Genomic DNA, 16,447 nt, shown 5'->3' on the forward strand with positions numbered 1-16,447 from the left:
CAATGCTCACTAATTAGACAGAAACTCTGATAGACAGTGTGTGGTTGACCATGGCAACACGTTGCCTTGCCCACTCCTCACAGCCACATGCCATGCCTGTCACAGTTGAATAAAGCTCCCAGAGCTCCAAGTTCCGCCAAAACAGTCTACACATCCCCCACTGTTTAAGATTCATAAATACTATCAACTAAAGCTCTATAGTGAATTGCTCAACAAACCAAAATAAATGAGGTGATCTGATATTATACAGAAGTGCAGCAGTGTATTCAAATGAACAGTCCAAACTAGCATTTTGCAAATGCAAGTTTCCATATGAGGGGATGAGTCATGTAAACTGATGCTAGAATAAAATGCCTTTTCCATGAACACCTGATCCCAGACCAGTGCAGAGCATGTGTGATCAGACTCTGGGCTGAAACTGGTGTGACACTGATGTGGAGAAGAGGACAGAGAGTGGAAGAGAACTGCTCTGACCTCCTATCCACACTAAGATAGAACATATCTATCAACAGAACATTGCACTTACACCTTTAAAAATATAAAGCCCAAAATAACCATAATTTGAGTAATGACTTTAACCTCAGCTGGTTGTGCTGGAAGACTAAACTCATCCATTTATCTAAGCAAATGCTATCCTCTTTGATATATGAATAGGGAGGCATTCCTGTATGTAATGTGAAGAAGAAAGCCCAATTCGCCTTTGTACTTCTTCCTTTTTTTTCACTTCAAATTAATGAATGGCATCAACACACATCTGACGTGTCCCGGTGATGCTGTGGCCTCCTATCAGGGACTACCATGAGGCAGCGTCGGGTCTCTGGAACAGCGCACCACTGTTTCCTTGAGCACAAAAACAGGAATAAAGCGGCCGACTCTCAGCTTCATGCAAATTTCATGAGAGTCACGTCTGAAATCGTGTAGCATGAGCGCACATCTCTGTGGAGGTGGGCAGACAGGGAGAGCAGGGATACACTCACACAATAACTCCACAGGCAAAGAACTTTTCAGACTTTCTAAAACTTTTTCTTTTTTCTAAGGAGCCTAGGGGTTTCCTCTCCTGAATCTTCATACATTACAGCAAATACAGAGAGCAACTCTGCAGGAATGGGGTATTATACCGAACTAAACGAAACTTAAATGAACTGTCATCCAAAATGCAGCAAGTACACAAACAACACTCTATGGATTTATTTCATTAAAATGTTTTTGGGAGAACTAAGTGCAGCGATCTGCACTAATTTACGAAGCTTATTGTTCATTGTTAGCAACGTGTGTCACTCTTGGGTACTATAGTAAGGAGTTAAAATTTAAAATCTGTACATCTTCACCAACCACACTCAAGGAAAAAAAAGTGTCAAGTCAAGTCATGCACTATATATGCACATTTTGCATATATATATATATATATATATATATATATATATATATATATATATATATATGCAAAATGTAAACTATACCTCATAGAAAACCTTTTGTTGTCAGTCCAATTCTAATCACATCAAAAGAGGAGGTGCCTACACCTATTGGGTCCTTGCTTTCTTTAGTCAATCTGCCAAACCATGGCCATTAAAATAACCACAAGGGTAGAAGAGCAGAAGCATGTGTGGTCTTAATGAGCTGTTGCCCATGTTCAGGAAGCCCACATGGTGAGTTAGTGAAGCACCAGGGCTCCTTCCTTTTCTCGTGTCAGTAGCGCTTATCCTTGGTAGCACTACTTTACACACACACACACACACACACACACACACACACACACACACACACACACACACACACACACACACACACACACACACACACACACACACAAAACTACTTTTATGTTCTCAGTGGGTGATTCTCTATGCTACCCTGAGGTAATAAAGGAACTGTGCTTGTGCTTGATAATTGGATTGTGAATGATGTCTAAGAGTTGTGATTCAAGTTGAGGACATTTTACCACTCTTGAAAGAGGCCTTATCAGGTCAGCTAAGTGTTGAAAAAATGTCCTTGCATTTAATCGTATGGGGGCATTTCACATATATGATAGTACAAAACCTTTTAAGGTCTTTATTGCTTGCAAGGCCAAGTTTGAGACTAGGTGTGCTTGCTGCCCTCAGCCTTTGCTATAAGAGGTGATGTGTAAATTGGCAAACTGCCAGACTAAACATGTTAGGATGACATTATGAGTAAACCAGAGGTGATGTGTGAATTGGCACACTGCCAGACTAAATGGGACAATTGTTTAGCAGCAGTTTAGTTCTAACATGGGTATGGCTAAAATGGTAATTTGAGGGGTTTTGAAATTCTGCATTAAATTAAATCAAAACATGCATAAATATACCTAATCTGGCACTAAACCTCCACTAATCCAGAGGTTCTGTCAAGTTACATCATGATCAGCCCATATAAGGACATATTTTACTATATGAAAGCTTTCAAATGCATCAGTTGATATATTATGTTGTCTTTTTAAAATATGTTTAAATTTCACCCCATATATTAAATTAAAAATCAGATTTTTAAATACAAAGATGAAAATGTTAAAAATGTCTTTTATTTCCATTACTCAAAACCATGTAGCCAAAGATGTATCCATGGGGGGTTTTAAATGTTTAGCAGTTTGCTGCGAGGAATGTTTGCTGCGAGGAGGCGAGGTGGTACACAACCCATGGCACACACACATTTGACAGCTGACAGCTTACAGCGCGAAGGAAGGGGCTTACAGTGGAGTGCTCCTCAGTGACCAAGGTCGCCCTCCATGCCAGTGCTCACTGATGTCTCTCCGAGAGCCCTCTTCACCCACAGAATTACGATTCGAAAAGAAGCCGCAAGAAAGCCTGCTCCCGTGCCGTATGGGGCTTTTTGCGTCTAAGAAAGCCACTTTGCCTGCCTCACTGCGGGACCACTACCCGACCCACAGAGGGCGAGTCACTTGTGCAGTGCTCCATGATTTGGCAGTCGACTGGGATGAACCCCATGTCCCACACCCAAAAGGAGCTGCACAGCTGGCTGACTTTAATTCAAGCCCCGTACTGATGACATTGCAGGCAATGGGTTCCATTTAGTGATCATTGCTCTGCCTGGCTAGTGGCTTTTTTTTTCTTCCTCTCTTTCACTTTTTGTGTGTGTGTGTGTGTGTGTGTGTGTGTGTGAGAGAGAGAGAGAGAGAGAGAGAGTTTGGGGGAAGGGGTGATGAATAAAATGTTTGAGATGAGATTCTTCAACGAGTCATCCTTAAGATACAAGTCATCTTCATCGTCTGAGAAAATACATTCTGAAAAGTCTAATAGAGAATGCAGTGATTAATGTTTCCTATAGTTGAGTATGGTACCTCAGTGTGTTTAATTAAGCAACATAGCATGTAATTAAAACATGCCAAGAAGTCCACAAAACATTATGGTGGAAAGTTTATAGGCCTAGGAATGGAAGATTAAAATATCTGATCTGAAAATGTACTTTAAATACAAAAATCATGCCCTGAACCTCAGTAATACCACATCTTTAGCAGGTTTAAGATAAACCTCCATCAAACCTGATATACAGTGACATCCACAAGCAGATGTATGATTTTTAAATGACATGGCAATTGGATTTAGTTTAAACCACAACGGAACCTAAAACTGCATCTTTCAAGGCACAGCAATGGAGTATAAGAGCCCACATGACTCATTCAGGTTTAAGCTCGGGTTGAACTCTAAACCATAGCCAAGGTAATGACAGAGCAATTGCACCAACATGATGATTTTTTTAGTAAACCAAGGTGATACTGTGGATCAGTTTGCCCACAGTCTGATGTAGCTTGGTAGATATGATCTTCTTCATGTCTTCTCTATATAAGATGCATGCACTGGCCTTGAACCAGTGCACTTTGTCTATTAGATGGAGGTCAAGATTGAAAATCTTGACCAGAGGAATCTTTTGTTGACATTCATGCTTATAGTAGAGTTGTTTTATGTTCCTGGTGTACAGTGTACCAGTGTGTGTGCATTCCTCAATGCACTGGGCATTAGGCATTACCCAGTGCACTGGGCGTTCTTCACTGTAACAGAACACACATGTTGCCCTGCTTCTTGTTAGGTGTACAAAATGCATGACATATAACTTGCTATTTCAAGGAGGGCAGAGATCTGCTATTGTCTTTGAGAGATTAATGAAAGGATAGTGATGATGGACAGATGAGTGCTTTCAGTACATAATGCACTAATTTGCCCTGCCCAACACCAATACAGGGTTAGCTAGATGAGTGATATCAGAATGAAACCTAGTTATGTGTTTTCAGTCAGCTATATCACTCTAACATGCTTGATGGCTTTAGCTTAAACATTGAAGGAATATTAAAATCATGGAAATGCAGCAGTGACATCTAGAGGACAAGTAGAAAAATCTTTGTCCTCATGCGAGCCTGTTTACTCTGCAAAACGGACAACAGAAAGGATGCCAGTGGGGGAAACGAGAATGAAAGCAACAGCTTTGCTAGCAGAGGCCTACCTGGCCGACCTGAAATGGAAATGCAGGAAGGCTCACCACTGCAGTCACAGCAGGTGCTAATGAAGAGAACAAACACAGGAACAACTGTGAAGAATGAACCACCGGATGTCCTGCTACAGCAAAAATGCACCCTGACTGACACAATAAATATATAATGTGATGAGTAAGGGAAACAGACAGTAGCTCGTGATGACAGCATTTAGAAATCTCTACACAACTTCTGCCACTTTCTACAGTATGAAGAGATCTGAAGATGAAGATGATGTTAAATCAGAAACACGTGAAAAAAAAAATTGTGCAAGAAAAAAAATTAAAAAGCTACGACCAATTAAGGTTAAAGCTATAGTGGCTTAATGGTTACATATTTTCTTACAGTCTCATCTGTAGAATGTCATTTGAAGTTATTGTATGTACCATAATCCCTATAAATTGTCCCACCGTCATTGTAAAAATTTCCAAATCTTTGTTCGTGCGTGCGTGTCTTCAGTTTTCTCACTTGTTACAGCGGTTACAGGCGCCAGCAAGTCCCAGCATTGAGGATCAGAGTCTGCGATTCCATCAACAGCTGTTTGCATGTCAAACTGGCTGCTCCGCCCTCTTCTCCTATCCCCGATCATGAATATTTATTTGCTCTTTCAGCCATGACTGCAATTAGAGAGCGTTTAGTGCACAAACCATTCAGAACTGGTAGTCTGCTGGTGTTTAAACTGTCTGCTAATGGAGGTGTTTTTAATAGTTCTCAGCTTTCACCATCAGGCCTGGCGACTTCACAGGACGAAGAGCTATGTATCCTTTTCATTCTCATCCTATACATACTTGCCATTTTAGTAATTATTAGTTCCATAGCCAGGATAATAAAACTCAAAATGCAGTCATCAAAATTCAGTTTCAATTGAAAAAAAAGCGTGTTGTATTGGCTAGTCCTTAACCAGACATCTGTGGCACTTAGCTGATGTTTTTATCCAAAGCGACTTACAATTATGACTCTATACAACTTTAGCAATTGGGGGTTAAGGGCCTTGCTCAAGGACCCAACAGTGGTAACTGGGCAGTTGGGGATTAAAAGTCTAGTACCTTAACGACTGAACTGACACTGCCCCAGACATTGCTCTCATAGTTCTTTTAACATATTTAATTCCCTCCCCCCTTCTGGCTCAGATTTATAGATGGAGCTCGCTGACCTTGATGAATTATTGCGAGACATCCATTAAAGGGTCGCGTTAAAAAGTCTTTTCAATTAAGTATGCCAAAAGTCTCCCTTATAGTCACCATTTTATTTAATAAGGTAGGTAGTATGTGTGTAGACAGTGACGTTTTACTAATAATCCTGTAGCACCTTGTTCTGAACACTGAGAAGGGCAGGCTACTAACCAATCCCTGTAGTGAAAATCGTAGTGTGTCGATTGAGAATGAATTTTGTGGAATGAGTTTTAGTTTGTAGTAAAGCTTACGGGGTTTTCCTTTCTTCTTATCTGAAACCTGCGTACTTAATATAGTTAATGCTATGAATTAAGCAGTTGTGATGTTAGTCAAAAAGACAGATCGATAGATAAATAAATACATGGAGACATTATTTAAAGTTTTAAGTCAGTGAACAGCAGTTTGTGTTTCGGAGAAAATATCAGGATGAAGAAACGATAGTTGTATGAAGAAGCAAATGAGCGTAATGAAAGAATGCATGGATGAATTATTGAATAATGAAATGAATGAATGCAGAGGTAAATAATAGTTGAATGCAATGTAATTGCTCTTTTTTATATTCTAATAAATTATACTGCTTGGCACCTTTCCGATAAGGAACATGAAACAAGGCAGAGTGAATGTCAAGGCTAGCGCACTCTGAAGGCCAATAACTCTAAAGACCAATAACTAACCCTCGAATAGTTGCGAAAGATTAGTCAGCACCAGCCGGGAGTATCTGGAAACTTTTACTTCAGTGGCAACACCAACAGAACGGAGGATATCAAACTGCAATATTTCTCATTGATTAAGGTAAGCCATAATGTGTTGTTGTTTCGTGGTTCCCTTCTTTAATTCATTCAGTTGCTTAAACGACTGCTTTGTTGTCAACCCACTTTTTTGCAGAAGCTGTAGGCTGTTTAGTTACAAGCTGTAACAAACTGTAGGCTGACTCATTTTTTGATCTAGTAAAAATGTGCACAATGATTTAAATTGTGCAATAACACTTGTAAATGTGTATAATTTTGTTCTATTTTTACTTTTTGATAATGCATTTTTTAAAGTTTGTTTTATATTTTGCACTTTTGCACCTTTTTGTCTAATGCTCGCTCTTATTATCTGTCTATTTACTGTAAAGTCTGCTGCTTTAACAACACAAATTTTCCAAGGAGGGATAATCAATATTAGATTGTTATATGATACTCGGATTGCTGCATACATGTCCCAATGTTTTGGGATCTAAAGAAATAGGGACCTAAAACGCTTTCCACAACATTAATGTTTTGAATAATCTGTTGTAGGCGTTTTCACTGTAGGAGTTTACTGACCATGTATTCATGTTTTGTTGTTTATTTATTTATTTAGTTTCACTGAATATGCAGATTTTAGGTTCTCCTACATTAGTTACAAGTGTATAAAATAAAAATATTTGTTGTGCAAATCTGAGTACCAGCAGCAACCATTGAATGTTGAGCAGAATTTGAGACCCAATCCAACCCCTGTGAGATATGTCATAAGACACATCCAACCCTTTTGACAAATGTCATAAGACACATCCAACCACTATGAGATATGGCACATGACACATCCAACCACTGTGAAATATCGCGTGACACATTCAACCCCTGTAAGATATGTCACATAACACATCTTAGGTGACCAGCAGAAAGCCAGGGACCAGCTGAGAAGTGAAACTATTTCTGACTCTTCCTGTCCCTCCAGGTAGAGCTCACCAGGGTGGAAACAACAGCCATGGTGCGTAAATATCAGTCACCAATGAGGGTCTACAAATATTCCTTTGAACTCATAATGGCAGTAAGTCAGTAAGTGTGTGTGTGTGTGTGTGTGTGTGTGTCTGTCATGCATGGCTGTGCTAAACATGCCTATTAGGCTTTATAGCTATTATATAGGATTTGTTAGCCCTGCTCTGTGTTCAGGAGAACCCAGTGGCCTGTTTATGGATCTCATTTTTTTAACCCAGCAAATGGTGAATGGTTAACTGTAGACAGGGACATCAACAGCATTTTTGCACAATCTGAGAAGTCACATTCTGTCAGGGTTTGTCTGGCTTGACTCTTGTCTGCATTTTATGTTTATGTGAATGGTAGTTTAGACATATTGACAACATTCAAAACTCTTACCCGGTTCATGATGTACCACAATTCCCTCATGTGAGATTGTTCTACTAACCCACAGACACAGGGAAATGAAATAAAATGCCAAGGTAGCTTGTACTGGGTATTTATGCCTGCGTCCAGTTCTGCAGAGCAGATTTCAGCTTCATGATCCATAAAGCAATTTTCTTCAGGGAAAATGGAGCCACACAATGAAATGTGATTTACAGAACAACAGAACACTTTTGGGTGTGATTCAGAGTTGAGTGGTATATTCTGCTCTTCTGAACACCAGCTGGTGGGAACTGATTATAACAATAATACTGATAATATTGATAATAACACATCCACTTGGTATAGCTCCCACAGTACCAGTAACCACAACATCAGCCCGTTCCCCTACACAGACAATTTCTACGAGACTGGCCAGTTCCTCTACACCAACCCGTTCCACAACACGAGCCCTTTCCCTTACACCGACCCATTCCAGAACAATGGCCTGTTCCATGACACCAACCCATTCCAAGACCCTGGCCCATTCCATGACACCAGGCCATTTCGCAACACAACCTGTTCCACAATACCAGCCTGTTTCACTACACCAACCCGTTCCACGACACTGACCCATTCCTTTACACAGACTTTTTCCATGGAACAGGCCTGTTTCATAACATTGTTTCATAACACCAAAACTGACACCACCTAGAATTTTTTACCAGTGCTCTTATTTGTTTTTCTGGAATCTAGTGGAGTTATGGAATCAGTTTTTGCACAGTATATCTTTTTCATTCTTTTCTTTACTCATGCTTGAGAGGCAGTGGGCACTTTAATAAACACAAATTCAAGTGGAGTTGTTTGTTTTTTAGTTTGTGTTCATGTGATTATTCTTATAGGCTGACATTTGAAAGAAGATTTTTAACATTAACCTTAAAATGAATCCTCTAGATTCCTCCAAAGCAGACTTGGCCAAATGGTAAGTTTATTGCTTATTGTAATTTATAATGTGTCTTATGAAGAAGAGCTGTGTTTTGACACGATGGTGTCTGTCTTGCTTTGCAGCAGGCATTGTGCCTCATCATTGCAGCTAAATTGATCCCCGTCGCTATTAGGTGACAGTGTACATTCATCGATCTGCACATGACATTATTTCCCTCGGCAGGAGAACACTAATGATTTTCCTGCTGGAAAATTGTGATCTAGCTTTTCAGATTCTCTGAAAGTGTCTTTATCATCATGGGTTAGTTAGAACGGTGAAGGAGGGGCTGTGTTGAGGTGCTCCATCAGCAACACATGGCAGTGTCACTATGACTGAATCACTCTGGCCGCCTCACTGCCTCACTATCAGTCTGAGCTGATGTCAGGTCCCGCAGCCTCGGTCCAGGTCACGTTTTTGTTCTTTTCTTGCTCACAACAGAAGTGAGCCAGAGACTTGTAGCTTACATGCCCTCCATTAGCTGCTTCAGGCATGCTGGCAGGAATGAAGATGTGGACCGTCTGGGAGCTGTGGGGTTTTGATTGCAGTGAAGTGTGGTTGCTCTTTCCCCTCATAAGATACTAGATATAATATTAGAACAGTGATAATACATATTATATTTAGAATTACATAAGATATAATAGATATTAGATATATATGATATATATTAGAAATAACCTACATAAAACCAGCACCTAAAGGCAAAACCCAGACTTGTGCAATGAATTGCTTAGGAGCGAAGTCTGTCCTAATGTGCATATATTTGCATCTCCATCAAGTAGTAATGAGTCCTTCCATTCCAATTTTAGCATTTGTTAGTAGTTCAGGCAGGACCAGAGCAGATGTGAATGGGGAGTGCATCGCTGCTTGGTCCTTATGTTCATTTTTAAACAGACACAGCAACTTTTCTGACCTACATATTCATTTATGTACATCCAGCATAAATAACGTTAAGCCAAACACAAGCCAATCTCTCTGTAATCACTCATTACCAAACTGACTCACTGATGCTGGGCTGGCCTTCCTCAGAGTCAATAATTCTGAATGTTGAACGGCCCAGACTTGTAATATGACATCACTGTAAATATATCCTGAGGTACACATATGTTTCGCTACCATAGCCCAGCATTAGGTGCTGCGTTGTTATGGCACTCAGAGCTGCATCACCCTAACAGAGACCTGTAACTGTCTGTGCCCACCAATCATCAAAGGAAATCTTCTGCACCACTGGAGCTTCTTAGGAGGCCAGAAAGCACTGATCATTATGCACAACACTCTTCAGCACCCAGCCAGCACCACGCAAACACTGCTGTTTAGTAGAGGACTCTGGGTAAATATTGACAGCGATGGTATGTGTAATTGCCTAGCTCAAATGAGCTGCAAGGTCAGTGCTAGAAAGTCAAGGTCAAACAGCTAGTGGTTTATTGAGGTGACAGACTGTTTTTGCTTTAGACACCTTGATGGGTTTATTTTTGTACGGTTCAGTTTGCTGAATGGAGGCCAAACAGCCTGACATTAAACACAATTTGTGTGTATGTTATGTCAGCCAGAGGAGGATGCCCCCTGTTTGAGGGCCCTTCTCAAGGTTTCTTCCTCATGCTCTATGGAGTTTTTCCTTACCACTGCCGCCCTTGGCTTGCTCACTTGGGGCTTGGACTCTGACATGCGTAAAGCTGCTTTGTGACAGCAACTATAAATTTGACTTTGATTTTGACTTTATATGCTCCACTTCAGATGCCTATGAGAGGAGTTTCCCAACTTGTCCACTCATCCTGATTTTCATACACGCGGATGCTCCTCGCCTACTGAAAAAGTCAATTCACCTTCACAAGCCTCCCCGCACCCCCCAAACTGTTGCAAATCAGACAGAACAATGTGCACATTTACTAGTTCACTCAATTTGATGCATTTGTACAACAGGAGGTGCTTGAAGGACTCAGTTTTGAAATTTTCTGCAAAAATGTCAGTTATAGGGAATTCTAAATGAAGCTCTTTTTGTTGAGATGGAGTGATTTGTACCTTGCTCTCAGACTAAGGGCAGGATATATGGTGACCAGCTGTGACCAGGATTTGTGCAGCAGGGGTGGACTATCTGTACTTCATGCAAAAGAAAACACTGGAACAGAGAACACTGCATATTGAAGCCTACAATGAGACTTTCTCCAGCAGGGTGGTTTTCAGACAGCACTACAGCTACAAGGTCAGCTCACTTTAATGCTTTATGCCACAGGCATTGGTATGCTTTGATTTTATTAAGACCAGATGTTCCTGGCCAAGACCTCAACAAACCCTAAGGATCAAACCCCAAACAGAACAATCTCAGGATCAAACCCCAACCAGAACAAATTCAGCATCCAACCCCAGTCAGAACAAACCCAGGATCAAACCACAATCAGAATGAATCCAGGCTTGAATCCCAGTCTGAACGAACCCAGCATCAAACCCCAGAACAAACCTCAGCCAGAACGAATCCAGAATCAAAACCCAGTAAGAAAGAACCTAACATCAAACTCCAGTAAGAACAATCCCAGGATCAAACCCCAGACAGAACAAACCCAGGTTCAAACCCCAGACAGTCCACTTTGCATTTGTTTGTTAGTTCTTCATTCTACCCTGAATGTCACGTGAGTTAATGCAGTGATGATATCCTAGCTCATGTCTCAGAGCTGCACTATAACCGATATTTGATCAAAGCTTTGCTTTTGGACTCATCCACGTTTGTCAAATCTGCCCACCACAGGTGCACCCAGAGAACTAGGACTGGACATGTTTCCAGCAGAATGCCACCATGGACATGAAGTCCTTCTTTGGCTTTGAAAGCTCAGCAGAGAAGTTAGTCATGAGGCAGCATGCCACCAATATTAAGAAGGTGTGAGTGGGCTTGATTCTGCAGCTGACCCTAATTACTGAGAACAATGTTGGAATGTTAGGAGTGATGTTGAAGTGCTGCAGAACCTCTGGAGATGAGTCAAGACATTAGGGCGTGGCTGAGTTTTACTGGGGTGCTGATTAGTCTAGACAGCATGTTGATAGGGCACTTCCTGTTGAGCTAGTCCCTGTTAGCAGCACTTTTTGTGCTATTGCATTAGTGCATTTCAAAATGTATATGTACCCCTATAGTGTGTTACAAAATGTATACATGCCCCTACCCTACAAGCAGTGTTGTAAATCGAAGCAGGCAAAGACTTAATCCATGTAAACTTAATAAATGTATTTGACTCCAACTTGTAATTACTAGCTATGTTGGGAGGAGCTTAGATCTATTGACCAGTATAGGTTTGAGAATATGCATAGCCAAATTTAAAGTTCCTTCTTGCTAAAACAATCTGCTTTGTCTGAGAATTGCCATTTGACTAGCATAATTTAGGGTTTAACTAGTGAACAGTAGAAACTGAATATGTAGGTTATATAATGCTGTCTTAAAGCTAAATCTTATATAATGCTATCTAAAAAGCTGAGTTTCATATGACTTCAAAGTAACACTGGGTTTATTAATGGTAAAAAAGCAAATCAGTTATTCATATGAATCAATGTTGTAATTAGGCTATACAACAGATACAATGAATAATGTGAAACATGAATAAAGCATAGAAAACACTACCTGAATGTTAACTGATAGACAGATAGATACAGAGAGAGATGAGGAGAGAGTGAGTGAAGAAGAGAGGGAAACAGACAGATAGAGTGAGGGAGAGAGGGAAACAGAGAGAGAATAAGTGAGCAAGTCCGAGGGATCACCAGTCCACCAGCTCCAATCCAGATCTACTCTATGGTCCACCCATTTAGCCAATCAAAAACACAACTTCATAGACCAAGATTTGGCCTACATACATCTGAGCTGTATCTACCCATAATGCTTCATTCATACTCTTATTCTCCTTTCTCACACCTCTTCTGGCAGGAGAAGGAGATAATTGACTATTACCTTAGAGAACTGGAGTCACAGGGCACAACCCACATACCTCACTGGAAACCTACTTCCACCACTGCCACTTCCATCCCAGCCCCCCGCAGCAGCGAAGACCATGAATGAATCACAGACTGCCTGCCTGGGTCCCTGCACGGTTAGGTGACAGGCTGCCTGCTCAGGTCCCCACAAGGTGGGGTCAGGTGACAGGATGCAAACCTGGGTTCCTTGTTATGTAAATGACCAACGGGATATTCCACACCTTTAATTCATTAATTTCCATGAACATACTGATATTTGTTTTCCTGTGACCAAATATAAAGAAGCTCTATGTTTAACTGAACTAGTAAACTGAATTACTGGATAATTCTGTCTATGTCCTAATGTTGCAGATAAGTTAGATTCAGACTACAAAGAGCTAAGTCCTCTGCAGGAGAGCCGTCTGAGCCGCCTGTGTGAGTAGCTACAGGAAACACACAAGGGCAAGGTCAAGAAGGAAACACAAACATACACTCCACACCACACACACACACACACACACACACACACACACATTTCCATCTCCCTAAAGATGAGCACATACTGCAGTTTCTGCGCTCACATGAGTCCAGTGTGGAGAAGGCACAGAAGTCTCTGTGTCACAGATTTACCTGGAGGAAGTGCCACCAAGTGGACGTCTTGCTGGATATGTACCTTACCACTTTTTCTGTGATATCATGATAACCAGGCAGAGGAACACATTTAACCTATTTATCAAGCTTGAAGATCAGGCTTCCTCTTTGTAAGAAGTGAGCTGCCATTTTATAAGCAGAATAGCATCTTCAGATAATCTTATAAACGGATAATCTCAGTCCTGATAATTCACAGTTTAAACATAGCTATGGTCTAATGATCTATATTATTAATCTAAATTACTAAATACATTTGCTTAATTACATTTGTGGAGTGGGCTGAGACGCGTAAGCAGCCCTTTCAGCCCACTCCACTCTAAACCCTAAGCATAACTACTGGCTGATCACCTCGCACCACCTGCCTCCAACAGGTGCTCTCCATCAATGAGGAAGGTCTCAAGCACTGTAAGGAGAACACAGTCATCTTCGGTACACCAGTCAGGTAGTAAACCACCACAGTAGGTGACGTGTGAACAGCCCTGTGCAGTGGGGTCAAGAGTGTGATTCTTGTGTGTGTATGTGTGTGTGTGTGTGTGTGTGTGTGTGTGTGTGTGTGTGTGTGTGTGTGTATGTATGTGTTATTTTGGGCAGTTGTTGGACCTGCCTGGTGGACCTGGAGGGTTTTAAAATGAGGCATCTGTGGAGGCCTGGAATCAAAGCACTGCTGAGGATCATAGAGGTGGTGGAGGCCAACTACCCTGAGACACTGGGCTGGCTGCTCTTAGTGAGGACACTGGTTAGGAAACACACACACACACGCACACACACAGACACACATATACACACACACTGCCCAACATATACACATGCTGACTTGTTCTCTCTTCATTGACTGATATTAGATGTCAGCACGCATCGACCTGTCAGTATCCTTCGACTATGTTTGCAAGGTGTTATTACCTTGTCTTATCTGGGCTTCCGCAAACGTCAAGTTTGTGCCCCAGCAGATGTTTTCCAGCACTCCAGTAAAACAGCCTTGCATTAAATCATCTGTTCCCAGATCAGCCCATTTATAGCTGAGAACACATGTAAAATATTCCTCATCTACGCTGGCAAAGACTATTGTGACTCGGGAGGCCTGGTGGACTACATAAGCAGAGACTTCATCCCACAATTCCTTGGGGGCAACTGTCCGGTGAGTCCCCATGGCAAAGGACAAAGCTCTGTTGTCATGGAGATGAGGTATAAACATTGTGTGTATTTCTAATGTGGTGAAGTCAAAGTGTTAAATGCATCATCGTTGTCCTGTGTCAAACCTGCGTTAACCCTAAAGTTACCCTCTTTGAACACAGCCTTACATTAACATTAACATGTAACATTAATCTCTATCAACTTGAGTTAAAGAGAACCAGTCAACCTTGGTTGGCCAAATGCTGAGAGCTGACACTGGCTGTGCATTGTGCTGTGTTGTGCTGGATGTTGTGTTGTGTGTTTGCTATCTTGTGTTTCAAGCAGGGCTCCTGCTGGTCCTTTGTAGTACTGCAGACAAAAACCACAAAAACAGTGAGAATACGATTTTCATTCTTACCTCCGCACTATTTTCTTGCATGTTTTATGAACTTCTCATTCTTTCCAGATACTGATTGACGTCACTGAGCCCTCCTCTGTTATCACGTGGGACTTAGACATGTGCAAAGGAGAATCTATCACTGCAGCATCTATCCCTGCAGAAGGGCCCCTCAGTCTCTGAACAGGGAGACTCTGGCTGGGGCTGACCTGACAGGCTCCAGCAGCAGCAACGCTTAAGTGATGGACAGGTCATGGATGCTGGGCCAGCACTACAGCATGGTGGAGATGGCTTTCATCTGGAAAGAAGGAGAGAGCATACAGGTAACGTGGGCACCCATGTGTAACATAAAAACTGCAAACAAGCTAGTGGGAATGATATGTAATTTCTCTAATACTGTAACAGAATTAGGTGTTTTTTGTTGCAGTGGCTCTTTAATAAGTTTTACATCATTCACCAAACTAAGCTTTCGTGGCTTGTTGATGGGGGAAAAAAAAATCATAATGAAACACAAGCAGCACAACACATTGCACCAAACCATCACTGCTGTATCACCCTATTCTCCTGTGTCTGACTGTCCCAAGTCAGATTGTCCTGTGCCTGACTCACATCTAATTGTCCCATGCCCAGTTATCCCACACTTGACTGTCCTGAGCCACTGCTACACTCAGCACTGAGGTCTCTCCTCTTACAGGGCTCACATGTGACCTGCTGACCGGGCTTCTACATCCTGCAGTGACGTTTCCAGGGCCCCAGCCAGCCCCACATTGATGACGTGTTAGGCTCACACCAGACCTCCGATCACACATGCAGGGTCAAGTACTACACAGAGGTGCTACAGAGTGCCACCTTCAGGTCAGGTCCACGCTGCATTCACCCAGTGCATGCCTTGTTCAGTGTAGCCACAGTAGCTGAAAATAAACACAAATAATTTGTTTCTCCATACATTTTGTCTCTCTGTGTGTGTGTGTCTGTGTGTGTATGTGTGTTCTAGGGGTTCTATGACCAGCCTGGATTCCAGTCACAGCTGTTTCTCCCAGCTTAGTGGTGCCACCTCCTATTCTGGCCAATCAAATTCCTCCTCACTTATTTCACTGTAGATGCTGAGATGTAGATGTTTTTTTGTTTGTTTTTTTGTTTTTTTTTAATGGGCCTTGAAGTGCAGTGCGTTCTCCTGACAAGAACAGTGAACAGTCATTAATGCCTTACAGGGAAAATGTACATATACAGACCAGTTTAAAAGCTGTATAACTGTTCCTAAAGCATTTGTACAGTTCTCATGTAAAACTGGAAAGGGTTTCAGTTATTTAGCTCTTTATCAATCACTTCTTGTGTCAGCTGTAAAAACCATGTTACCAAATCATATTGTGTGTATATTTCTGCAAATACATTAAAAAAACACACATATAAAAAAAATTAAAAAAAAAAAATTAATAAAATATATATATATATATATATATATATATATACATACACACACACACACACACACACACACACACACACACACACACATATATGTGTGTGTGTGTGTATGTGTGTGTGTGTGTGTGTGTGTGTGTGTGTGTGTGTGTGTGTGTGTGTGTGTGTGTGTGTGTGTCATTCTTCACATTCCCCACAAGA

General features: G+C 41.4%; 1 protein-coding gene across 5 annotated transcripts; it reads left to right on the forward strand.

Annotated features, from left to right (window-relative positions):
• The first annotated feature begins 5,185 nt into the window (after positions 1-5,185).
• LOC113571412 (SEC14-like protein 1) lies at positions 5,186-16,200 on the forward strand. 5 transcript variants are annotated; one of them, XM_081707741.1, is made up of 14 exons: positions 5,186-5,259; positions 6,285-6,465; positions 7,375-7,467; positions 8,660-8,739; positions 8,826-8,875; positions 11,480-11,608; positions 12,641-13,434; positions 13,689-13,759; positions 13,909-14,053; positions 14,318-14,452; positions 14,773-14,820; positions 14,894-15,147; positions 15,519-15,679; positions 15,819-16,200. In XM_081707741.1, the coding sequence occupies exons 9-12, from the start codon at positions 13,946-13,948 to the stop codon at positions 15,005-15,007; spliced, it is 405 nt and encodes a 134-aa protein (XP_081563867.1). In that variant the 5' UTR covers positions 5,186-5,259; positions 6,285-6,465; positions 7,375-7,467; positions 8,660-8,739; positions 8,826-8,875; positions 11,480-11,608; positions 12,641-13,434; positions 13,689-13,759; positions 13,909-13,945; the 3' UTR covers positions 15,008-15,147; positions 15,519-15,679; positions 15,819-16,200. The 5 variants fall into 5 exon arrangements, with proteins under 5 accessions (XP_081563867.1, XP_081563872.1, XP_081563888.1 ...); XM_081707746.1 differs by lacking the exon at positions 8,826-8,875 and adding an exon at positions 10,770-10,939; XM_081707762.1 differs by lacking the exon at positions 14,773-14,820.
• Positions 16,201-16,447: the final 247 nt, after the last annotated feature.

This window comes from Electrophorus electricus, chromosome 3, assembly GCF_041902795.1.
Source record: "Electrophorus electricus isolate QZ-2024a chromosome 3, ASM4190279v1, whole genome shotgun sequence".
NCBI classification, from domain to species: Eukaryota; Metazoa; Chordata; class Actinopteri; order Gymnotiformes; family Gymnotidae; genus Electrophorus; species Electrophorus electricus.

What these genes read in the sequence shown, in the direction of transcription:
- LOC113571412 (XM_081707741.1), top strand. Translation starts at nt 13,946, where the DNA reads ATGAGGCATCTGTGGAGGCCTGGAATCAAAGCACTGCTGAGGATCATA. An exon ending in TCCTTGGGGGCAACTGTCCG is followed by an intron (nt 14,453 to 14,772) that starts GTGAGTCCCCAT and finishes TGTTTCAAGCAG; the next exon opens with GGCTCCTGCTGGTCCTTTGT. An exon ending in AGACAAAAACCACAAAAACA is followed by an intron (nt 14,821 to 14,893) that starts GTGAGAATACGA and finishes CATTCTTTCCAG; the next exon opens with ATACTGATTGACGTCACTGA.